The 26,271-nt window shown below is 39.8% G+C and overlaps 2 protein-coding genes across 15 annotated transcripts; one reads left to right on the forward strand and one right to left on the reverse strand.

Annotated features, from left to right (window-relative positions):
- The first annotated feature begins 1,104 nt into the window (after nt 1-1,104).
- On the forward strand, nt 1,105-2,751 carry LOC129769435 (nuclear pore complex protein Nup98-Nup96-like). The gene is made up of 3 exons (XM_055771714.1): nt 1,105-1,502; nt 1,569-1,681; nt 1,752-2,751. Exons 1-3 carry the CDS (start codon nt 1,469-1,471, stop codon nt 1,884-1,886), a joined length of 282 nt encoding a protein of 93 aa, XP_055627689.1. The 5' UTR covers nt 1,105-1,468; the 3' UTR covers nt 1,887-2,751.
- Nucleotides 2,752-11,478: 8,727 nt separating this feature from the next.
- Nucleotides 11,479-25,354, reverse strand: LOC129768292 (bone morphogenetic protein receptor type-2). Of its 14 annotated transcripts, none has more exons than XM_055769835.1 (7): nt 25,217-25,354; nt 23,709-24,005; nt 14,644-14,795; nt 14,487-14,580; nt 14,021-14,426; nt 13,804-13,949; nt 11,479-13,747 (listed from the first exon to the last, which is right to left on the reverse strand). In XM_055769835.1, the coding sequence occupies exons 2-7, from the start codon at nt 23,767-23,769 to the stop codon at nt 11,964-11,966; spliced, it is 2,643 nt and encodes an 880-aa protein (XP_055625810.1). In that variant the 5' UTR covers nt 23,770-24,005; nt 25,217-25,354; the 3' UTR covers nt 11,479-11,963. The 14 variants fall into 14 exon arrangements, with proteins under 14 accessions (XP_055625810.1, XP_055625809.1, XP_055625807.1 ...); XM_055769834.1 differs by having other exon boundaries at nt 23,709-23,985; nt 24,965-25,321; XM_055769832.1 differs by having other exon boundaries at nt 23,709-23,988; nt 24,965-25,321.
- Nucleotides 25,355-26,271: the final 917 nt, after the last annotated feature.

Below are 26,271 nucleotides of genomic sequence, written 5' to 3' on the forward strand. Positions count from 1 at the left end.
GAGACACGACTCGTGCGACGCTGTGGCTGAACCACAGTTTCTCGTGCTGGTCATGCCGGTTGTGGTAGTTGTGTTGGTGAACAATCATATAACGCCGTGGGTTTGACACTGTATGGCTGTACTGGTCGGGTGATTGTGTTAGTAAATAAATATATCGCGCAACTCTGTGTTAATCAGTCATTGTATGCGAGTGGCATGTTATTTACACCAAACTGCGACTCAATATGCGTTCCACCACGCTACGTTCGTGGCACGTATGAGTCGTGTTGGTAGTTTCGCGTTCGTTTACGAGCGCTATACGCTTCTCAATTTGCGCCTAGCCTTAGGCTGACGCCTTAATAAAAATATATATTTTGGTGCATGAACTTATTCGTGCAATTTTTGAAATGCGAACTAAATTTCAAGTTCGTTTCTGTGAAAAAGTATTCTACGAAGAAATGTTTTGGGATGAATAATTTCTTTCCGTGTATGAAAAGAAACGAAACGAAAGCAATGAATACTGCGACATCGGGTGATATGTTTGTACATGATGTTCTTGAATTATAAACATCGTGTTTGTTTTCACATGTCTATGTTTGTGAAAACATAGACATGTTGGGTTTCACCATCTGCCATTATTATATTTTTATAGACGTATTCAAGACGAGTCTATGGTACAAGGTACAACTGTTTGGTCAATAAGCAGGGTTAGGCCGATTACACATTATCCGGTTTCCGCCGGACCGGTTTGAAACCCAAATGGCAAATTTTGACCGGACCAACCTCTTTACGGCGCCGTGATGCAGCCGTCTACTGCGACTACAATGTCCGGTGACCGGACAAGCATTATAAGCGATGACAGTAGTATTGTGTCGACGTCTGGTGGAAACATCGGTTTGGGAAGGCAAATCATTCTCTATAAGATTATCACACCTCAAGACAGTTTTAAGTTGTTTAAATTTTTAATGAAAATTTATTTCATTTCTTAAAACCAGCGGTACTGATTCTTGCTCATTTCTGTATAATTTTCTTGATATTTTCACTAAAACTCAATATTGTAATATAAAATCACTATCAAACATAATTATTGTTCCGGGGTTTTTCTTCTCTTGCAAAAAACGAGCTACTCTATTACATAAGAAACATATTTTATAAGATAAAGTTAATTTTCATTCATAATTTTTTATTTTATATATGTGTTTACTGCACCTGAAAATCCATTATCACTATCATTTCCCAAAAGCGGAGCATGAAGCTCAACGCGAATTGACAGTTGTTTGTCATGTCTGTTAGTATTAGTACAATTCAGGCAATTTTTCCTCTCATGCATTAGTATGTGTGTGGTATTGACGTTTGTTTGTTTTGGAGTCAATTCAGAAGTCGCAAGTGATATGGATGCCGAAATTTTTATTTCGCTGCTATGGAACAAGTTAAGTGATAAACCTTTCTGATCAAAGCGAAGCAATGGTCACAGGCGCACGAGGGCATCATGGAGTATATTACCTTGGATTGTGTTATTAACGGTGGGTAGTGTCTTCCGACAAATTGATCGAGTTCTTAATTAACCTCTGTTTTTGTTTTGTTCACAGACAACTTCCCTTATTCGAAATCAGTATTGATCGAGATCAAGGATGTGACACAAATTTCCAACTGGTTCATCAAGGGCAAAATTTTGAGCGACTTCATCGAGCTGAATGTGAAGGTCAGTTTTTGTTCAATTAAACACACCAAAATAGTTCTCTCTTCTAATTCTTATAGGGTATTCCACACAGTTCGACCTGACCCGGAACACGATCGACGATGAGGTGTCCGCAACTCGACTCGAGGAACTCAAACCAAAACTGTCCGATCTGTGCTCGGCGATCAAGATGTTCCCCTGTCCGACACAAAAGTATCGGTTCAGATAGAGCGAAATCACCCAGTTGTTGGCATTTCTGATACGTCATTCATCGCCCAGGATCCGCTTATTAACAGCTGTGCGTTGAAGCGAAATGCGTTCGAGAAGCTGCCCTTGCTCCAGGAGTACGTGCACCAGGAATTGCGATTGCGACATATGTATGCTGAGCGCGTTTCTGGACGAAGAGATAGTGAGATAGTGTTTGAAGGAAAATTACTATGTAATTTTAATCGTAAGAATTATTACTGCAATGGTGGAATAAAATAGACAGTCTAGAATGGATGAATAAGCATATATTCTCTCGTAGGTAAATTCTAAGGATAATCACAGGAACTGAACACATACCACATATAATTTAGTATAGACCCCCCCCCCCCCCCAGCTTGTTACGAAATGATATAATTATTGGTTCATCAAATTGTACATTTTTCTCTAACCGTTTTTCTGAGACTGTTGAAAAAATATGTGGCAACAGAGCGTGTGAAATAAATCATGCTAGTTGTGTATGTTTGGAAATAAAAAAAACTTAGCGTGTGGATAAGTACACCGCAACTGGACTAAAGTTAGTTTTTTTGTAATACTGTTTATTACAGCCAGTTTTTTTTCCAGGAGGTTTTTCATGTATATTTATTATAAGAACACCGCTCTGATGTGCGAGTAGTGTACGCGAGGCCTGGCGTGCCACACCCCGGCCGAATGTACTCTCCAATGGACACAAATTTGGGAAGGCTCGTGGTTGCCGCAGCAGTTGTGGTTTCAGGATTTTCCATATGCAATCAGCTGCATGTAGCTGAAATATTTGCAATGTTTACCTGTCATTCCACTATACAAATAAATGCATGTATGTGTATGTGAATGATGTACGGTTTTGTGTAGTGCGAGGACTCTTTCACATTGTTATCCGGTTATCCGTCCAAACCCAGCGGCGATTTTTGAAACCGATCCGGCAGAAACCGGATAATGTGTAATCGGCCTTAGAGGGGCGGTATATAAAGACAGAATGGTGGAAAACAGAAGAGGGAATATTTACCTGAGCGAAAGGGAGAGAGAAGTTGATCACAAACGTCTGAAATATTGCCTTTTTCCACAATTTGGATGAAATTCGAGTATCTGCAGCTACATGACCGCAGAGTGGTTTTCACGTATTAGCTCTCTTGAGAGTACATTTATTATTGTCTTGCTTTATTTACTCCTTTAAAAAGCGCATTAATACTAAGGGTGCTTATACACTGTTTGACCGAAGTCAAATATTTTACTCTTTTTGACGTATAAAATTTGATCAACGTGTACTGATCAAATATATTCGACTGAAAACGCGACTAGTAAATATCCAGTTATTCAATGCCCGAATTATTTTTTCGGTCTGTTGTTCAAACCTGTCGGTCCATCGTTAGGTTACCTTAAATATTTCAGTCAACTTGTTCTATGTTCGATGTTTGATATTGTTTGCCACTGTCGATAATTGAAGAGTGGCAAACAAAATAGTGTTTGTACAAATATCAAAGCAAACTTTATCTGTCAAAAAGTGTGAAATATTTGATCTCTGGACAAACAGTGTACGCCCACCCTAAGGCTGATGTCACATTAGGCGGATTCGCCGCCGCGGAAATCGCGACGGTTATTTTCTCCATTCGAAAACCGCCCCGCTCTGTGTGGCATGGCTCATTCATAATACACTGTAGATGCGGTTTTACTCGCGGAATCCGCCTAATGTGACATCAGCCTAAGCGTAGGAACACACTGGACGGCTCTCCCGCGCGGATTTTGCAAAGACAGACCGCCGCGGAGCCTCGATAATGGAATGTGTATGATATAAAACACACAAGGCGAGGCGGGTGTGTACGGTTCCAAAATCACTGTTGTACGGTTCCCCATTCGCTGCGGTGGCTCGATGGAGATGATGCGCCGCAACGGTTTTGTGAGAGTATTAGCGTAAGAACACACTGGACGGCTTCCCCGCGCGGATTTTGCAATGACAGACCGCCGCGGGGCCTCGATAATGGAATGTGAATGAGATAAAACACACAAGGCGGAGCGGGTATGGCCGGTTCTAAAGTCACTGTTGTAAGGTTCCTCATTCTCTGCGGTGGCTCGATGGAGATGATGCGCCGCAACGGTTTTGTGATAGTATTAGTGTTTATGCGGTGCACATGAAGCAAGGTAATAGTTAATGTACTATCGGTGAGCCAATACGTGAAAATCACTCTGCGGTCATGTAGCTGCGGATTCTCGAATACTACCCAAATTATCGAGAAATGCAATATTTCAGACGTGTGCGATCAACTTCTTTCTCCCTCTCGCTCAGGTAAACATCCCTCTTCCGTTTTCCACCATTCTGTCTTTATATACCTCCCCTCTAATCTGCTTACTGTCCAAACAGTTGTACCTTGTACCATAGACTCGTCTTGCATCCGTCTATAAAAATATGATAATGGCCGCTAGTGAAGCCGTCGAAAGCCGCTGAATGTGTTTTTCATCGAGCTCCTGCTGCGACTTGTCATTGCGAGAATCGCGCGGGAGAGCCGTCTAGTGTGTTTCCACGCTTAGTGTTTATGCACTTTTGAAAGGTGAAAATAAAGCAAGGCAATAATAAATGTACTCTCAGGTGAGCCAATACGTGAAATCCACTCTGCGGTCATGTAGCTGCGGATAATCGTATTCCATCCAAATTGTCGAGAAATGCAATATTTCAGACGTTTGTGATCAAGTTCTCTCTCCCTCTCGCTCAGGTAAACATTCCCTCTTCCGTTTCCCATCATTCTGTCTTTATATACCGCCCCTCTAATCTGCTTACTGTCCAAACAGTTGTACCTTGTACCATAGACTCGTCTTGCATCCGTCTATAAAAATATGATAATGGCCGCTAGTGAAGCCGTCGAAAGCCGCTGAATGTGTTTTTCATCGAGCTCCTGCTGCGACTTGTCATTGCGAGAATCGCGCGGGAGAGCCGTCTAGTGTGTTTCCACGCTTAGTGTTTATGCACTTTTGAAAGGTGAAAATAAAGCAAGGCAATAATAAATGTACTCTCAGGTGAGCCAATACGTGAAATCCACTCTGCGGTCATGTAGCTGCGGATAATCGTATTCCATCCAAATTGTCGAGAAATGCAATATTTCAGACGTTTGTGATCAAGTTCTCTCTCCCTCTCGCTCAGGTAAACATTCCCTCTTCCGTTTCCCATCATTCTGTCTTTATATACCGCCCCTCTAATCCACTTACTGTCCAAACAGTTGTACCTTGTACCATAGAATCGTCTTGCATCCGTCTATAAACATATAATAATGGCAGATAGTGAAACCGTCGAAAGCCGCTGAATGTGTTTTACATCGAGCTCCTGCTGCGACTTGTAATTGTGCAAATCGCGCGGTAGAGCCGTCTAGTGTGTTTCCACGCTAAGGTCGAGGACATAGTGAACGCGATGCGATGCGGGCGCGGGCGCCGGCTCGTTTGCGGGAAAGCTCATTCGTTCACGAGTGCGGAAATCGAATGAAAACCACCTGGACCTGACATAGTAAACGCGATACGAACGCGATTTCAATGCGGCGAAACTGTGTGTTTTGCCGCGAGTGAACCAGGGGTATGACTAAAACGTCAAATCCCTCATATTGCCAATGTACCCAATATAGGGCTCTTGCTACACATACATGCAGAGCATCTGTTGGGCAAACATCATTTGTTTACATTCGTAGCTTCTAGGTAGAAGCGGATTCATTATCAATCGACGTTCTTGTAGATGATTTTAATATAGTTGCGATCTTTCTATTAGCGCAAAATATTCCATAGAACTCACATGAACTTTGTGAAACAGTTAGGCAAGCTATTTGCCGAACAAGAGCTTTTGTGTGACGCATATTGCTTAACTTACTAGCACCTATTTAGCGATGTTCATTGACCGACTTTCCCACTAGATTTGAATCGAAAAAATAACAGAAAAGGATTATCAGCATGTTCGGACCTAGATACAAGACACAGAGGCTCGAGCTCATGTTCGAATGCTTCCTTGTATTTTCCATGAATTAGCCAATTGAAAATTGATGCATTGTTTTTGTGAAACTTTTTGAATAATCAATCTGCTTCCGTTGATATGGATCATAGCCATAACAGAAATTTATATTTTTCTCCGTGTATATGGCTCTGACGCTACAAGTAAATATTTGTATGTAGAGAGACATATATTCGCATGTTATTAATATAGTGTAGCGCGTAATTTCTATAACTATTTCGCTAAAATAATTATTAAGCTCAATCTTGTCGATCCATATAAATCCTATGCAGCGATCTCTTTTGCCTGCCCAACAGATCACTAATCCATATGCACGCTGCAAGCGCCCTATTGCTGCGGTTTTGGTTCTGTCAATTACTGTTGTTTACAATTCGGTCCGGTTATATAGTCGAATAGTGGCTTACTTTAAACTCCATGTTAAATGTGAACACCTCCATGTGAAACCGAAATATGAAAATCGCTCATGCAGTTAGAAATAAAGCAGCGCATTTATCTTTATTTTCACTATCTCCGTGATTTCAACGATTTCAATCCTCGCAAATGATATGTTGGTAAACAAATGACGCCATATTGATTTTGATTTTGGGTAGCCTAACCCCTGGACTGAACGATAATAAATTGTAAAAAAGCTTCAACCGAAAATCTAAATTGAAGGTACAGCAAACGAAACATTTTTTTTTGACGTAGAACTACGTCTTTCATTAAGGGTGCCAAATCAGAAAACAGGTCACGTTTTTATGAAATAAAGTTAACGTTAATAACAATTTTTGCCGCGAACGGATTTTGACGATTTACACACTAAACGAATCGAAAATTCCGTAAGATTTGTTTATTATGCTATACATTAGAATCCCCTGGTTTGTAAATGGTTAAAATTCATGAAAACTTTAAGTGTTTCCATTTTCCCATACATTTGTTCTGTTCATTTGTGTGCTTTCCCGAACAGAGCTGTCAATAACGAGCAACTTATCGTCGACCAACGGAGGGGAAATCGTAGGATTTAAAGTCTCCGTGAACAAAGGAAAAGAAGAAGAATGAAGGGGAATACTTGCCTAGAGTATAAACAGTGGATCTCGCTGAGGCAAACTTTCATTCGGCATCGGACTGTTGAGCAATCCAGTTCACTTTGCTTTCGCTGCGCTTCGATCTAAGATTGGACCCCACCAGTGGTAATCCAACTTGGATATCGTCGTGTGGTTTTTTCAGTTCGTTGTTGGCGTTATTCGTATCGTGTGTTTTACTTTCCGCGTCATTAATTGGACGCTTCGCGTAGTGTATGATGAGTAAGAAGAAGAGGAAGGCAGGCTCGAGCCCTGCAAAAAACGAACGCATTGCCAGGGGCAATAAAATTTCGAGGCAAGCGTCATCTGATGATGCTTGTTTAGTCACCAAGAAAGTAAATGTCGTTCTGGAATTTTGTATGTGATTAGGTTTCGCTTGCCAGTAGCAAAACTTCCTCCACTAAGGGTGACAGCTGCGCTTCTCTCGAGCATGAGAAAGTAATGCAACTTTCAACGACAACGCAACAGTTGTTTCTAAAATTTCACAGCATTATAGTATAAAGTCTGCTTCATTTAATATTGGAACACAAACAATTGCGTGTAGTTCAGTCATTTATTAACGAATTCATAATTTGTTTTTCATACAAATGTAGCATTTTCTTTACTCTTTCATAAAAAAAATTATTCATTCGAAGAAATTCTCGTACTTTTCCCGTAATACGGCACATACGGCGGCGCACACCCTTTTCGTCCACCGTTTTGGCGATTTGATTCCACCAGTTCTTCATTTGAGTCATGTTCCTAACAAGTTTTCCCTTTGCCTTAAGCCTCCGCTCCGTGATTGCCCAGTATTTCTCTATCGGCCGGAACTGGGGGCAGTTTGGGGGGTTGAGGTCCTTCGGTATTACGCTGACCCCGTTCGTTGCGTACCATTCCATAACCGTTTTGCTGTAATGGCAGCTTGCGAGGTCCGGCCAAAACATTACTGGACGGTCGTGGGCACGAATAAACGGCAGAATCCGTATCTGTAGGCACTCTTTTTTGTAGACTTCTGATGTCATTGTCTTGTCAGTGAGAAAGACTTTGGTTTTCTGTCCACAACTGCATATCCCCTGCCAAATCATGTACTTGCGGGCCAATTTATCCGCAAACACGAACTTAAATCTTGCAGGTACATCCCCCCGAGCCGTCGCCAAATAAAATTTTTGACCTGGGATTTGCCCAAAGTCCGCCTTCACGTAGGTCTCATCGTCCATCAGAATACATCCGTCGAACTTGGTCGTACAGCTTTGTGCACGGATTCTGGCCACAATGTTCTGCTTCAGCGTCCGATTTGGCTGTTTGCTGGCTCGGAATGACCTTATTCCTTCCCGGAGACGAATTCGTCGCACCGTACTGTGAGCGGCCTGGAACTTATTGGCCAAATCGCGGTCTGAAAGATTGGGATTCCTCTTGACGGCCTTGATGACTTTCCCACGCAGTTTCCGGTCGACAGTTCCACTCCGACGCTTCGAATGCGGCTTCCGAGCCGTCGTCAATGTTTCCTTGTACTGCTTGATAACACGCCATACGGTATTTCTGGGCATTTTAAGCTGTTTAGCTAGCTTAGATGCCGACAACAATGGATTTTCAAGAAAACTGTGCACAATTTTATCTCTCCGTTCGGCTTCCATGGCGGTTGTTTACAAAATGCTATCGTTTGGTGTTATGACATAAATACATGGTGAAAGGTAATGAATTTCCCGACACGTGAGTGAAAAAAGTTTCCAAATCCGTCCACTAGGAGCGCCACAATGAGCAAAAGAATTTGTTCCAATATTAAATGAAGCAGACTTTAATATCCGAAGGTATAAATGAGCGACTTATATAAAATAACAGCGTTGTTCTACGTCAACAATGCGGTCGTATCTTGGATACAACCTCCTATATATTTTTTTTCAATGGCATTCGGATACTTTTTCTCTCAACAACTAAATTTTGATTTTTGTTCGATGAGTTCGGTTGCGGTCCCTATTTATAGATAATGTGCGATTCACATAGCACGTTACGGAGAAGAACGTCTACGTTCCGTCAACGTCTCCACCAATTCACACATGCAGTCAATGCTTCCACCAGCACCGTCACGTCAAATGCTAAACGAATGATTTATTTAATTTTATTCATGGTGTCGCCACCTACAACAATTTTAAATTGCAATGCCCTCTTTCAAATCAGCATGCCTAGAATCAGTTCTAAATTTTGAAAAATTCAATGAATGATTCTCATTGAATTTTTCAAAATTCAATTATTCAATTCAATTATTTAAATGCTTAAACCCCGTAGTCCGACCCTTATGCAACAATAATAATAAATAGAATAATTCTTTCAACTAGTCGCGAATGATTTTCTCTCCGAATGACTTAGCTCCAAAGAGATATGTTGGCATAAAAAGTACAGTAAGTTACTTGTAAAGCGATATGCTGAGGCACCACTCAGTGTCGCATTGGAGTCGGTTTTGACCAGTAATTGGACCTTTGCGACTGGTGGCGACTTTCAATGTGGGGCCATAATTTGGGCCCCGAACTCAATGTTTATAAAAATATCCAATTACAGGTAAAAATGTCCAATTAAACGTGTTCCATCACAGATCTGTTCAATTAGCTTAATGTCGATGTAGATGTAAATTACTTTACAATCAAATCAAAACAAAAGCCGAGACACAAAGCCCAGACAAAAACCAAACGAGCCGTCCGTCTCCGTCAATTATTCTTTTCTATAAACCCTGCCGGTCGTTTTCGTTGAACGTATGCTGACGGGTCGTTACGTTGCTGGTGTATGTGAATATTTTCATGAGAATTGCATGGTAGAATCATTGACGTATCGTGACGTGACGGGACGTGAACGTGACGTGTATGTTGTATGTGAATCGCACTTAAATCGTCTGGCAACCATCACTTGCGTTCACTCGCGGCAAAACACTCCACACACAGTTACGCCGCATTGAAATCGCGTTCGTATCGCGTTTATTATGTCACGTCCGGGTGGTTTGCATTTGATTTCCGCATTCGTGAACGAATGAGCTTTCCCGCAAACGAGCCCACACCCACACCCGCATCGCATCGCGTTCACTATGTCCTCGACCTGAAACTGGTTTCGACAGCGGTTGTCAGTAACATTTTTTTTCTTGCTACAATCACAAATTTCGGAATGATCTTCAAAATGTTAACTTTGAAGAATTCGGAAAAGTAATAAACACATGCGAAGACTATGGTCATTTTACCTTACCAACCCCATCTTTTCCGAAAAGTTCCATAGTACCGTCTCCCAAATGAACCTCCGTAGATTGGTCATTTTAGCGCTTAGATTATTGATAGACCCAAGCATGTAACGATACCCGAAAATCTATGGATATCCTACCGATTTTGCGGTGTATTCTGGTTCACCGTTGAACGTTGAACGATAACTTTCTGCAGTTTGTTTCTGGAAAATTATCGATGCTGGTGCAATTCAAAACGGATGGTGTGTCCAAAGATAACGACCAAACGTGTTCCACGCCGTTGTCAACTTGCTGCTATCTTTTTATCTAGTACGACATGCCGAAACCCTTTTCTTGCATGCACGATTGAAATTGTTTTAGCCTATATAGCTCAGCCGTTGATTCCTGGTCTCCACGTTGAACAGTAACTCATCTCGTCGCTATAGTTACCTATCGTGGAGGTTGGAAAGACGGATTGATATTGTTTTTTTTCCAAAATATATATTTTTATAAAGGCTCATATGGCGTTAGCCTCACGGGGCCGGGAGTTCAATACAATTTTTCTTATTATCTATGTTAGTAATATGTAACCGATTACTCGCGGTTGGCTCGAGGTTAGTATTACAAGTGTTTTCGTAATTAGGATGTTGCTGTCTCCAATGCTCTGTACGTGTGCCCGACACGGGATACTTCCTATTGGGATGCAGCTGACCATTAATCAGCAACGCCCCCCTAGTCTGTACCTCATATCTAGCGTGGTGCGTCTTTCTCGACTCGAGGAATCCAGGATAGAATGGTCACTAGCCGGCGCAATCATCAGTTCGTGTAGAGTTGTCATGAGCGGTACAACCTTTGGCTCTTGTTGAATGATCAGTGGACTGCACAACCTTTGGCCCGTGTGTCTGTAAAGAGTGTGTGTATGTATTGCCGCGACTAAGTAAAAGTTTATCGATCGGATAGGAGGGATATGAAACGGGGACACAACGAAGGAAACATCATTAATATTGTTATCTTACTCCAAACAGATACCACCTATATGTTTTCCATAGCCAGTGAATGGCTTTGCAAAGATGATTTAACACTGAGATGAGATCGCATTTATGTAATAACACTACTTTTCATTACACCAATGATTCTAGGTTAGTACGATATTTCACAAGACATCCAACCATAGAGACGAATGAACTGAAAAAGTTTAAAGTCTCTATAATTCAAAACCTGACCCTGACATCCAAGCAGAATCCTGCCTATATCATGATCATGTAAGGTTGTGGAATGTTGCGCACATCCCACAAACGAGGAGGATTTAAAACAAAACATGGCAATGGAACGTCGTTTTAGTGAAAATACAATAATTGTGTCTTATTCCAGCATAATTTATTCTCATATAATGATTAATTACTGAATACTTTCTCACTTTCACGACTTGGTGCGTCCGTCTACAATACTACAATTTATTTAGAAAAAGTCTTCTATTGGCTTAAAACATGATAAACGAGTTTTGTCGGTCATCTGACAAAATGTAATAATTCTTTATATTCCTATTTGTGTTGTAATAACGTCATCAGAACAATTCTATTTTCGTCCATTCTATTGAATTGCAATTTTTTTAGGTAAGTTTCCTCGAACAAAAAAGATTTTATAAACATTTGTTATACATAGAAGGGTTGCGCTATCTTGAAAGTGCAAACTTTCCGTTATTGTAGTAAGTGACACTTAAGAGTGCACTGTATTAAGAGTTTGTGTATTTATATTCAGATTCATTATTTGTTACGTACTCTATAATTACTATTCAACCTATATTCTCTCGCTGTGGTTCTAAAGCTCCAGCAAAAGTACCTCCTCATGCTATACCGTGTTGGCTATTCTACTGGTGTCCATCATGCGGTCATCATAGAGAGAAAGCGTTTTTGAAGCCCGCACTTTTCGTACCGAAGGTGGCACATCGCCGGGCGTCTTAACCCGCTGACTAGGATTCCGCAATCGTTCGATGCTCCCTTTTGGTCCGAAAACTTCTTGAAATACCTCCAGCGAGCGCTGTCGCTTGATGAACTTGTTTTCGTCGCAGCTTGAGTTGAGATTTTTCACTGCATTTGCAGACTTTGATACTACAATTCGAAGTTTCGGGTTGGGCGAACTCGATTGGACTATTGTGAACGGTTGACTGGTGAAATCGTCCGTGAGGACCTTAAATTTGGAGTTTTCGTTAGCCGATCGTATAAGATTGTGCTCATAGCGACCACTGCCAGACGAGAGATCAAGATTATTCGGGCGTTCTGCTGACCGCTTTTCGATGTCATTATCCGCGTCATTTATCATTTTTATGTGGACACTATTTGTATTACTACTAACCAGATCGGAAAGTGATCTTTCTGAGTTAGTCTTATTTTTTATCGAATTATCGACTAGATTGGATTTATCGTCACAGTCCTGCTGTACATAGGGATTGGTTTTTTGAAAGGTTTTCTGTAGCATCGCTTTGACGCTGTTTAGACCTTTTATTTTACGCTGCGTTTCGTTGTTGTCCAGCTTCGGTAGGCCACGAGGGTTTCGGAACATTACAGAAGGTTGTTGATCCCCAGTCAGAGACTTGAATTTATCTTCTTCGTCCGGAATGTAAGCCTCATTTATGTTGTGCTTCAGTGAACCTTGTGGAATGATTTGTTTAAGGGAATTAGGCGGAACGTTCATTACCTTCGAGTAATTTGTAGAACCGTTGGTTGTATCACAGGGGTGATTGGAATGTGGAATAACTTGTTGATTTGGTGGCGCCATGAAAGACACTGCTGTTGGACTGATCCTGGTCTGAACTGTGGGAGTAGTGATGATTAAATTATTTGTGCTCAGGGGAGGAGTTTGTCCTTTGTGAAGCTGGGCCTTCGGGTTCATTGTTGTTATCTCTTGGATACGTTCCTGGACGCAGAGTGCAGTTAAGCGTGCTTCTGCATCGTGATCCCAACATTCTTCGCACGTATCTTGAACAATTCTGACCGCCACACTGCTTTCATAGTTCAATGGGAACCTAGGTCTAGCCTTATTCCGCGATACCAACACCTGCATTTGTTCGAAACTTGGATTGGTACCGACTTCTTCCTCATATGGTGCTCTGTATTCGGGAATGAATACTTCATCAGGATAAAAATCGCTGCACCTCGTTGATAACTCCCACATCACCAAACCCAGTGAATATACATCAATTTGTTTCAGTGCCGACTCACAATCTCTCAAATTTACAGCACCTTCGAGCACCTCAGGTGCCATATACCGTAATGTCCCTACTTCATTAATGCTTTTAGTTTCTGCCAACGCAATTTCACCACGGCTTTCGTATCTAGGTCCAAACGTTTTCAGTGCGAAGCCCAAATCGCATATACAGCAAGATAAATCTGCCTTCACCAAAATATTTCTGGAATTGAGATCACGATGGCATACGCACGGTTTAATGAGATCGCCTTTGCGAATTTCGGTATGCAAGTGTGCCACACCACTAGCGATTGATTTAGCCATTTTACAGAAAATATTGAAATGCATTCGGTTGTCTGTCAGCCAGTCCTGTAGGCACCCCAATGGAGCTAACGACAGTACTATAAGATACTCAATCCTATCATCCATTGTGCGGCGTTCATCGCAACCTGTTATCAGAATGAAAAGTATTAACATATGCATTTTTCAATCGTGATTTACCCACCGAAATACGTCAGTAGAGAAGGCGATTCCATCAAAGGAATGGTGTAGATGTCTTTCTCATTCAAAAAATATTGTCTATGCTGAGCTGTAAAAATTTTCACTGCCACGTGTTGTTCATTAACAACTCCCTTCCAAACAGTGCCATATCTGCAAAGTACAGTTCAATTACTGCTCGAATTTCAGCATGTTTTATCAAACTTCACAACAACAGTACTTACCTTCCTTGACCTATCATTGCTACCAGTTTCAAATTGTCCACATTATACAAATTCGAACTGTATCCCGGCCCGGAAGGTGCCAACGGGGCTAGTTCAGATACTGTTTTTGTGGTCTTCCGACATGTAAGGAACCCAATTATCAGCATCAAAATTATCCCGACCATTGCGAAACAGATGTAAACTGTCGGTGAGCTCCATATTGAGGTGTATGGTGCAAAAGGGGTGTACTCATTCACGGTGCCCAAACTGATGCCATCCGTTATCGCTGGTGTCGAGGCGAAACTGAAGTTTCCATTACAATTATCCCCCGAACAACAACAGAAAAAATGCCCACTTTTGGTCTCTTTGTGGCTGATGCATTCGTTCGTATTGCACGACTCCTTCTTATCCGAGAGTTCCCAGCATCCTTAAATACATTCGAAAGATTAGTAATAAGCCACGCATGCAACGAGCGAATATAGTTTACCTTGCACAACAACCTTGGTGGTATTCTTCGTGGCATCGAATGTCCATAGTGCATAGCAGAAAGTGGCGTAACGTGAGCATGCGACTACAGTGGACTGAAAAACGATTTGTATAAACAGTGTACGGAATTAATTCTATGCTTGCATTTTAATATTTACCATATTTTTATCTATGAAAACATCATCACTCGGATCAACCGGTTCATCATAGTTTTCATAATCATCGGAGTTATCCGGGTTGAGCTGATTGTTAGTATTGGTTTCAGAAGTGGTGCCGTACTGAAAACAGTAACTAACTTTCAACGGTGTACCTGTGAGGAAGGATAAAGCAGAAATTCGGATTACCTACCTAGAAAACATATACTTAAAAGAGTTCTATTGTTCATGAACTTCCAAGTCGAAGTGCTTGAATATCGTGTCAACATTAAGTTATGTTCAGAACTTCGTAAAACTTATAATGAATGATAGGAAATAATTCAATAAGGTTCGCGTTCATTGACAAATGTGGAGTAGGGCTACGCGCAAATACATCAAGTTTCATCAAATATTTCTTGGTAGACCGTTTGAACAGAAAATAGACCATCAGCCTCTTCCCTGTATTTTCGGCTCACATAAACGAATTCCGACGCTCTCATTGGGATTTGTCTTCATTGTGCAATCATTTCCGCATAAAATAAGGGGTATTTCAATAGGGACGCTACAAAGGTAGACCGATAGGGACATATTTTCTCCCGCTCTCTTGACATTTCTTTTCAGTAAGGTTGGCCATTTCATAATACAGAGATATACGATCCAACAGCGAATCGAGATTATTAAAATTTACTACCGAAATTCGAAGTCAATGACCTCAATTTTAAGAGCGCTACGTCCAATTTATGGTCGTCGTAATCGTCCTGCCAGATCAACAATTGAGCGTCCAGTGGAAAATTTTGAATCCACAGGCTCAGTACAAAATGTTCCCGTGCCAGTGAGACAATGAAGTGCCCGTAGTGTCGAGAATGTTACTGCCGCTAGCGCATCAATTGAGGAAGACCCAAATCAGTCTCTCACACGTCGTTCTCAAGCGTTGGGCATCTCTGTGACGTCGTTGTGGCGAATTTTGCGAAAAGACCTTGGCCTACATTCTTACAAGATCAAATTGACGCAAGAACTGAAGCCGCTTAACCACAAGAAGCGTCGTATGTTCGTGAATTGGGCTGAACAACAACTTGAAAATAATCTGGATTTTCATCGAAAAATCATCTACAGCAATGAGGCTCATTTCTGAATGGATTCGTCAATGATAACCGAATATTTTTGGCCCGAATTGGATGATATGGACTTAGACAATATGTGGTTTCAAAGGGACGGCGCCACAAGCCACACAGCGAATTTAACAATCGATTTATTTAGAACCAAGTTTGGTGAGCGTGTTATCTCACGAAATGGCCCAGACAATTGGCCGCCTCGGTCGTGCGATATGACGCCGTTAGATTATTTCCTGTGGGGCTAAGTCAAGTATATGGTCTATGCCAACAAGCCAGCGTCGATTGATGAACTTCGTACAAATATCGAACGTGAGATTGCAGCAGTATCAGCAGAGTATATTATGCTTGAAAACCGTCGAAAATTGGGTTCAGCGTCTGGACTTCTGCAAGCGTGCCTGTGGTGGCCATGCAAAAAAAAAATCGAGTTCCATACATAATGGCATCAAATCTACTTTCACATGAATAAAGAATTTCATTGATATCCAAAACCGTTTTTGTTTTATTTAAAAAAAAACTTTTGTATCGCTCTTATTGAAAAACCAGGCAAACAAGTTCGGATACGGAGATGTGCTATAAAGACTAATCAATTCAGCAGCGAAACCAGAAGAAGTTTATGTTATAGTCTCAGCCATGCTCGAAGAAGATAAGATTTTATCACTTCTAGGATGATCAGTACAGCTACTTGAAACTACTGAAGCAGGTGTTCCGATATTTAGAATTGGGTTGGCCAGCTAGTGCTCACAATATCGAAGAAGCTTATGTGGAGCTTTTTTACAATCGTAAGGACAGTCTGACATCGACACAAGGCTGTGTTCTTTTCGGTCAATGAGTTGTGGTTCTAGACATCTACGTAAAATGCATTCTTCAACGTCTACACCACGGACATTCTGAATGAAGTTGTCTACTGGCCGGGTATGGATCTTGAGATCAAGTGTTCGATTTTTCTGTGTAAGGTAACTTGAAGGACTGAAATCGGGTACGTCATGGCAAAACTTTTTTATATCCCCTCCCTTCACCAGCTTGTAACTATTCTAATTTTTAAAATTTTTCCGTTTGGTTTCTTGTTGCACTGTTAAAATATGAATAAACAAATAATCTAATATTGGGTATTACAAATATTTTTTGTTTTATTTCTTCAGAGCTCGAAAAAACGTTCGAAAATTGTGCCTTTACACTAGAATAACCCCTTAATAAGCTTATGCTTCGGAATTCTTCTTTCATTAGACACAACCGATACCTTATGTCGTTAGAAACATTTTCAGACACAGCGCCTATGTTAGTAATGTTTCTAAAAATTCCCACTTCACGTGAATTCCAACGTCCTCTGCCGTTATTCTTGCAGCGAGCAGATGTCTTCAAAATCATGGTATTTCTATTGGATTTTACTCCGAAACATCGTCGTAGAATGAAGACAGCTCACGAGTAAGTTTTTGCAGTTGTTATTCATCCGTCAATTTCTGCATCGTTCGAGGAGCAGATTATTGAATCTGACACGTTTTTCGGTAGATATATAAAGCTCTACGCATTTAAATGTCGAGTTCCAAGGTCTTAATCTTCACAGCAACTCTGTCTTTGGTTCTCTTATTCCTTCTGATAAATTTGAACTTCATGATGATGATGATGATGGTCCCTACAGAGGTTTGACAAGACGAGTTATCTAAAAGATAATTTATTTATTTTTTCTCAACATTGAAATCAGTTTAGCAAACATAAAAAACGAACTGATTTCATTTACAGATATAAGTTCAAAAAATTTCAATGTCAAACGACAAGCCAATACTCAGTCATGTTCGCCACAGAGCCGATACGGTCCCGACGTGGCCCTTGCAGCCAAGTGGTCCACCAGAGCACAAATCCAACTGTCAGCCTTGTTTTGGATTGACTATGAATACCCTTATTCAGAGAAATCGATAAAATTTCTTTACGAAAAATTCCTAGACCGGCATTGAAACTTTTGTAGACTGCTTTTATTTTTTTACTAATAAAACTATAAAAACGACAAAACAATAATAAAAATAGTCCATCATAACCAAGTTCATGACAGACATAATAGAGATCAATACAAATAAAAAAAAATATTTGGGACATTCGATTTATTTTTCACAATCTAGCCTTTGTCCTGCTTTTCATCAGAAATTCAATTTTGTTGCAGAATCAGAATTATTTTCAGCGTACTATGTATTTTAGTAAAACCTTTTTTATTGAAGGTCAATGTTTTATGAGTCAATAAAGAGTAGCAGTTTGATCTTCCACGAGATCTTTCAATTATTTTCATTTAGAGATTTTATTTCACTGGCCACGGTGATGTTTTATCTCAATATTCGAAGTTATTTTTTTTCAAATGTCTAAACGAAAGTGTCATTTTACCGACGAATTGCACCAGAAGTACCCCTTTTTCACAAAAGAACATATCGATCATAAGGCCAACGCTGCATATGTAATTCATAAGTGTCGGTGGATCATAGCGGTATTTAGATTTAGCCATTTTATTGTAGCAGAAGTGTGAAACCAACAATGAAACATTATAGGTAGAACTGAAAAGGCAAAGAAATCGAGTCGCTTAGAAAATTTGAATTGCCGAAGGAGCTCTTGCGTTCCATGCCCGTGGCTGATACTTCGGGACTATTGCATTAGATATTTGATGACTCTGAAACCACCAAAAAATTTCCTGAGCTCGTAAAAAGCCAGGAGCAATCATTCCCGGAGTATTTTCACCGCATGGATCGCCCAAGAAATGGGAAAACTCTACCGGTAGGGGAAGACGGGGTAAGACCGCCCGACGGGATAAGACGGGCCACTTCTAGTTTTATAAGAAATCCTCAGTTTTTTGGCAAATATGTTACGCAAGAAGCATCATTAACGTATTTTTGTCGTTTCGAAATACTTGGCAACACTTGAGTGCACGAAATATCAAAATTGTAAACAAAACAAAGTTTTCGTCCATTGCGGGTGCCAGCGATCTAATTTTCAAGGCAACCAAAATAAGGATTTTTCCAGTAAAAACTGTGTATTCAGTTAATCAATCCTTCAGTAGATTGTTCCGGTACTTTCTGCGTAGAAAGGTATGTAAAATGTAATATAAAATGCGAGGAAAGTGCAAAATAATACAAAAGGTGCTCTGGGGGAAAGGCGATCCACTTTCGACGGGGTGAAAGCGTCATACGTCGTGATATTGAATCTAAATACAAAAAAAACAGTTATACAATCAACAGTTACACATTTTTAGTAGTAGATTATTAGATACTCAATGATATGTAGTACAGGGTGGGCCATTTAAAGTGGAAGCATCTGGCAACCCCATAACTTTTGACAGAGATGTCAGATTAACAAATGTCATACCGCGTTGGAAGCGTCATTTCAGTACAATTTTAACCATGGAACAATACACACCTAAACAACGCTCTGAAATTGTTCTGCTGTACATTCAAAATAACTTCTCAATTGTGTTAACTAAACGTGCGTGAAAAAATAAAAATAAAGTTAAAACATCGCCTGGAGACAACACTATACGTCGATTATATGCCAAATTTATATCGTCTGGTAGTGTTGGTAATGCCAGTCATCTGTCTAGACAACGACCAAGACGTTTCGACGAGAATATTGATGCCGTTCGAGCCAGTGTTGCAGAGACTCCATCGACATCAGGTCGCCATCGTTCGCAAGAGTTAGGCATCGCTCGAACCACTCTCCGACGCATAATGAATTGGACAATTACTGTTTCCAACAGGACGGCGCTACATGCCATACAGCGGCTGCCACGACCAAATTATTGCGCGAAATGTTCCCCGGAAGATTAATATCGTAAAACGGCGATATGACTGGCCACCGAAATCACCTGATTTGACGCCTCCTGACTTTTTTTTATGGGGATATTTAAAATCCAAGGTATACACTGGTAAACCAAGGACCCTGGCTGCGCTGAAAGATAATTTTTTTTTATCCCATTTATTTATTTAAGGCTCATTAGCATTTTAGCTGTAACAGAGTGTACATGTCACGTGGTTATCATATCTATAATTAGCACATTACACAGTTGCCATTCGCCAGTATTCCTTCTATACCATTACATATGGTACATTCACACAGTAGCCATTTAGGCGTAAGAGTTATTCTTTCTGTTCTTCCATTATCCAGTTGGACCACCGGACAGCGGAGACAGTTGATTGATCATTGTTGAGTTATTTATAGAACAGTAGCCCGATGTGTCTGGCAGAGCAGAGCAGTTGTATGGATGAATCGATCTTATTTCGACCGTGGATCGATCTCCATCGCTGATGATTGTTGCGTGGACGTAGCTATTCTGTAACAACACAAAGATGGTCAATGAGGGCCCTGAGTTTTGAACTCACGATCGATCGCTTACTAAGCGAACGCGCAACAAATGTGGCTACGGAGACCCCCCTCTGAAAGACAATATCCGACAAGAAATTGCTGCCATATCGGCCGAAATATTGGGAAAAGTGATGGAAAATGCCGAAAAAAGGGCACATTTTGCGGTCAAGGCCAGAGGCGGTCATTTACGAGATATCATAATCAAAAAGTAGTTAGAACAAATCTCCTTGGACCAAAATAAATGAATTTCAAAAAAAAAATGAGTGGGTTATATCTATGATATAACCGCAAGGTTCACGTGGAACTACCTTAGCTTAGCAATCATTCGTTTGTATTGATTAAATTCTTGATTGAATGAAACAGTTTCCAAATTCAATTGAGTTCAATATATTTGCTCTGTGAGTGAAAAAAATGAACAAATGCCGTGTAAAGTCAATTCATTTATTGTGATTGATTGTTCTTCGTTACAAGTAAATTTAATGACGGACCTTTTACGTTTGGTATGATGACTAGAACAAAATATATGTACGGAAGAATTATCAAACGTTTGATGAACCAGCCTAAGGCTGAAAATCTTTCCAATAAAGACAAAAAAAAATTATCAAACGATTATTTTATTTTACATTTCCCTCTGAAGTTTACATCCCAAAAGTGTACATACTTCTCGAATCTCGAATTTGCTTGAAACTGGGAAGTTCATTCGCTTCTAGTGGCTGCACGATTTTCCCAGGTTCCTAAGTTTAGAAGATCATGTTAGGACAGACATATTCCACTCTGCACAAAGGCAAGCGAGGACAAAAGTACTCGCAGTTTGCATTTATTTGCAGAGCCGATTTCCCCAGAAACCTCGGTTTTGAAGTCTGTGTTAGGGAAACACATTTCAATCGGAACAAAAATACCCCCGATTTGTATGAATTCGCAATGCCGATTTCCCCACGCTTCATGGATTTGAAGTCTGTGTTAGGGAAACACATTCCAGTCGGAACAAAAATACCCCCGACTTGCATGAATTTGAAATACCGATTTCTCCAGGCACCTTGGTTTAGAAATCTCTATTAGGGAACACATTTCGGTGGGAACAATAGCTCCCCCTACTTTCGTGTGTTCTTTTTCTTCTTTTTGGCTTTACGAGGGTTTAAACTTTTCAGTTCACTCGCCTCTAGGCTCTTTCGTGTGTTTGCAATGCCGATTTCGCTGCTTGGTTTTAAAGTCTGTGTTAGGGAACATTTTTCGATGAGAACAAAAGTCCCCCTACTTTCATGTATTTGCAATGCCGATTTCCCCAAGGCTGCTTGGTTTTGATGGCTGTGTTAGGGAAACCGTAAATCGGGCCAATCAAAACGATGCAGTTAGGGCGTTTAGATAACGCCTAATATTTTACAGTTATTCAATTGTTTATCTAATGAAAAACAACATTTTGTTAGTTGCGATAGATGCGTAGAAATATTCCCTATCAAGTGATGCAAACATCTCTCCTATCCAGTACGAAATGCTATAAGCTATAAGCATTCGAAATCTTTCTTTTTTTCTGCATGTTCTGTGTTTAGGTTTTCATTTTACCCTCCATATATTCCGGTTAGACGTAGTCCCACGTCAAAAAAAAAATTAAAATTCCACTTCTTTACTTTGCTATTGCAAAAACAAATCCTTCCACTTTAAATGGCCCACCCTGTACAACAAATAGGGGGAATCCTGAAGGACGTTCAAATGAAGATAGGTTTTCTTAGGGGTGCGGTCTTACCCCGTGTTCCCCTACTGCACGGATGAGTCCATACTGGTAAAGAAATTTATGAGAGTGAGTTGGGATTGGGCGATCTCGGATCTATTCTTAGAATATAGATCTCTTTCATTCCAATTTTCGTTTTTTGAATCGATCTTTTCGATCTTTTTGTAGATTTGTTTTTCAGTATACATCGATTTTATTTATCTCAATAAAGGCCACTTTCTTTTTAAACATAATGTCAACATTTGGATTGCTTCTTCTACGATTTACTTCTGTACAAATGCTGAAAATGCTGACCGAGACAGAACTAGCGGCAGCTACTGCGGGCGCTACACGATTCGTTCATCCTCAGCACGGATACCCTGAAATTGGGGTTAGCTAAGTTTTGACTACAACGCTGCTCATGTAGAGTTTCTCAATGATTTCATGTTTTCAATCATCAATCGAGGCTCTCTGCAGGCTGAGGAAAGAATCTGAAACGGGTTTGTAGCAAAACATAGAACGTTGGTAAAAACGTTTGTAGCGCATTAATTGCTGTTGTGATAAATACAGTAATCGTTCGCTAACTGGTCCTGGTTTAACTGGTCTGCTATTTAACTGGGCGAACGTTAACTGGTCCTTGGACCAGTTAAAAAGCACAATTTCGTAAACAATCGACGCCATATTCAAATGGAAGATTTGCTGTGAGGGGCATTCGAATGTAATTTTAAATGTTATGAAAGTTGACATTATTTTCGCACGACAAAAACATTGATTAAACTACAGAAAAACAATTTTCTCAAATCATATGTCATACCTGTTGTCGCACTCAATGCTAAACTTCCATTGGAATCCTTTTATTTATCCAATTACAGGAACTAAGCGAATCAAACAATTCATTGAAGTTTCCCTCGATTTTATTTGACGTTTAACATGCCGGACCAGTTAAAACGCGAATGTCGATAAGTGGTCTTCTCTTTTCGCCCAGTTAGTGAATGTTTACTGTAGTTGCTCCATAAAGAAATCTGTGATTGGGAATGAGATGATGACCAAGCTATGCATCCTCTATCGCAGACATAATTTTGGTAGCACAATATTCGCATATAGCAAATCGTCTTAGAGACGATTGAACATTCAAGCTTAAAGCCTCTATAATATAAAAAGTCCCATTCCCAAAACATCATCAGGTACAAGCTGCGGGTACTGTTGTACCTGCATGCATTCGTACAGACCGTAATGTTTTTCCCTGACACGAACAACTAAATCGAGAAACCTGGAGAAATCCCCATTGACGATACATCATCAAATGTGGAGGCGATCTGGCGTAGAGGTAACATCCATGCCTCTCACGCTAAAGGTCACGAGTTCAATTCTCACTCTCGACATTCTTCCAAAAATGGAAGTTAAAGTGACGAATCGGCCAAATGAGTTGAAAGTCACTATAATACAGATAAAAAAAAACATCATCAAATCCAAAATAGTTGTTTCAAGCCCGTGAGCTTAAAATAAGATTTCCAAATTGTCTAAATTGACTTCGAATGAACGTTCAAGTGCGTCACTGTGGTTCCCAAGGAATGGAAACCAGCCAACATCCCGTAGCTGAGACCGATCAATGAATTCTGGTCGAATTTGAAGAAGGATGGGGCTCAGCGACCAGTAAGGAATACAAGCCGATGAAATTTGGTTGCCAAACAAGTGAGGGAATACCCAATGCAAAGGGTAATGGGTCGTATTCAGACAAAAGATCGAATAGTGGGTTGTGGTAAGAAATAAGGCTGAAACAATGGTCTTACAATAAGCATAAAACCCAGTAATGTGTACCCGATACATTGAAAAATAAAGACAAACGTAATTTTATTCAAACAAGATTTTGGTGTCCGATTTTTTTTCGTTTTCAACTTTTAGGTTTACATTATGCTATAAGAAACTACTTAGAAACTTACCAGTAACTGAAATCAACGCTTGAAGAACAATCAGAATCACAACACACATTAGGTCTTTCATATTGTTGCTCCTTAACTTATTTCGATACCGTTGAGCCAAAAGTGTTTTACGATATTGGAATACGATGGGCGGATGCAGTTATAAGCCAGTTCCAGAACCAAACACTTTTCGTAGAATATTCATCAGTATTGAAAGTCATTCACTTTTTTCTTGTTGCTCCATTATGGTAAAAATTAACATTGAGAACAATTCTCCAATTGTTTCAATGTCACTTTCCTGCTGAAATGTAGTCATCACTATGAAGAGCATAAAATAAGTGGGCGTTTTTGTTCGCTGATGCAAATACGTTCGTTGTTCTAGTTCAGCTGATTTCATTATGATGTCGTAGCAAAATTGACGACGAATAATAAAACATGATGAAAAGATGAAGTAAAATGAAGCATTTTCATCAGTAATTGGAATATACATTGGCGCAGTGTGGCGAAGAATTTTGGAATTGAATAGTTTTGACTTGTCTTGAATTATAAAATAAATGTTCAAGTGAAACTCATACCAATCTTGATCTGCTGATTCGAGAGGCGAATGAAGTTTAAAGCCTCTTAATGCCAAGAGGCTTTAAGAATGATATGATTATATGTAGTCCATGTCGATGGAAGCATTGATGTAATGTTCAAACCGGGATAATTTGAATAATTAGGTAACTGTTTTAGTTTGGTGTCACTCGACAGGACTCTCGAACGAATAAATTCGAAATATAGTTCACAACCTCACTCCACTTTACTTCAGAGTAGCTTTGATGTATGTTTTGCTTTGTTCGAAAACACTCAAATGGAGTTGATTACAAATAATAATATTACAGTCAAAATAAACAATCGATCTCCACATGGATCATTTATGTCTACTCAATGCAAAAACGATATCTAGAAAGCAATCAGCTAAAATGTTACGCGTAGAAACGCTCAATATTCGTTCGAGTTCTCTCTTTTTGTTTGGTGATTCGATTTGCGAAAAAAGTTCTCTACAGTCGTTCAAGATAGATAAGCAGATATGTTAAATACAGTTCACAATCATTGACTGTAAACATTGGCTGCTGTTGGATAAAACTACGTTAGTAAACAAATGTGAGCACTGCCATTTCATTACCCCCTCGCGTGTAATTACACATGCTTTGTATCTACATGGAAACACCTATTATTCCAGCATCCTGGTTCACTCGAGGGGTGGAAAACACAATGCAATACGTACTAACACTAACAGGAAATTTTCCAATTCGCTATATCACTTGGGGTGTAGTTCTAAATTTGGAATTATTTCCAAATGCAGCTTGTAATCGGTTGAAAATTCACTTCTCTAATCACAAATCTTTGTGTTTTGTTTGCTCACAAAAATCACTGGCCATTAGTTAATTGAAACATTTGAATGGTCATTTTGCTTAGATTTATAACAATAGGAATGTTTAATAACGGAAAACATTATCACACTGGTAGTTTTTATCGATTATACCGACTAGTATACGCTTCTTTCTCGAAATAACAAGGATTATCTAAATCACTCCATTTACGTAGCTATTCTGCTCCGAGCTTCACTACGTCTGGAATGGTATTGATTTTTCCCGTTGAGAATTTTCGCGCAGCGAACACAGTCTCATATTCTACTATGGGTGTTAATGTGTCAGAGAACATAACATGCGAACTTTCAATACATGCAGAAAGCCGCTGTACTATTTTTTTTGTTTTAACTGTAGCTAGGATATATGTTAGTCAATGCATTTCCCCTGTTAAGGTGAAAATGCAAATGTCTCGGCTGAGAACAATTCGAAAATAGCCAATTGATATTAGTTTTTTTTATCAAAATTAACAAACGCTTTATGAGAATTTCAGACGAAACAAATTTATATGGTTAATATATATTTTCTATTTAATATTTGCAATCAAATTTTTATGAATGTTCAATGAAAGCATAACCGTTCACTCCTTTCCTCTGCAGAAACCACACATTGTTTGTTTTAATCCATTCATCTTAACCAGGGATCTTCAAACAAGAGACAACTTTTCTAGAAATAAGTGATACCAAAATACCAATTCAAAAACATTGCGGTTGGATAAGTGAGTAAATATGACATCATTTTCTCATCAATAGACTTAATATTTAGTGAATATAAAGTGCAATTAATTACTATAAATTACAACTTTACTGTCTGCTAAAATATTAGTAATTCTCATAACAAGTCGGTTCAACTCTTTGTCTCCAAACCCTCAAATTTGTTCATCAAATCCAGAGAATACTCCTTTGTCAAGAAAATATAATGTGATCTTGTTCAATCATAAATGTTGCACGAAAAGAGGATCATTCTGTGTTCTTTGCATCCAACAACTTGTGCAGGAACAACTTCCCTTCCAATGTTGTGAATATAACGTTCATAGTAATTCTGAACTGTATTTGTGTGGCTCTAGTCACACATTTCCAGACGCGTTGTTTTCGCATAGCATCCAGAGCTGCGATTTGTCGTGAGAATCAAGTGATGGTACTCACACAAAGATAATCAACAAATTTTGTACTACG

The sequence above is a fragment of the Toxorhynchites rutilus genome, chromosome 2, assembly GCF_029784135.1.
Source record: "Toxorhynchites rutilus septentrionalis strain SRP chromosome 2, ASM2978413v1, whole genome shotgun sequence".
NCBI lineage: Eukaryota > Metazoa > Arthropoda > Insecta > Diptera > Culicidae > Toxorhynchites > Toxorhynchites rutilus.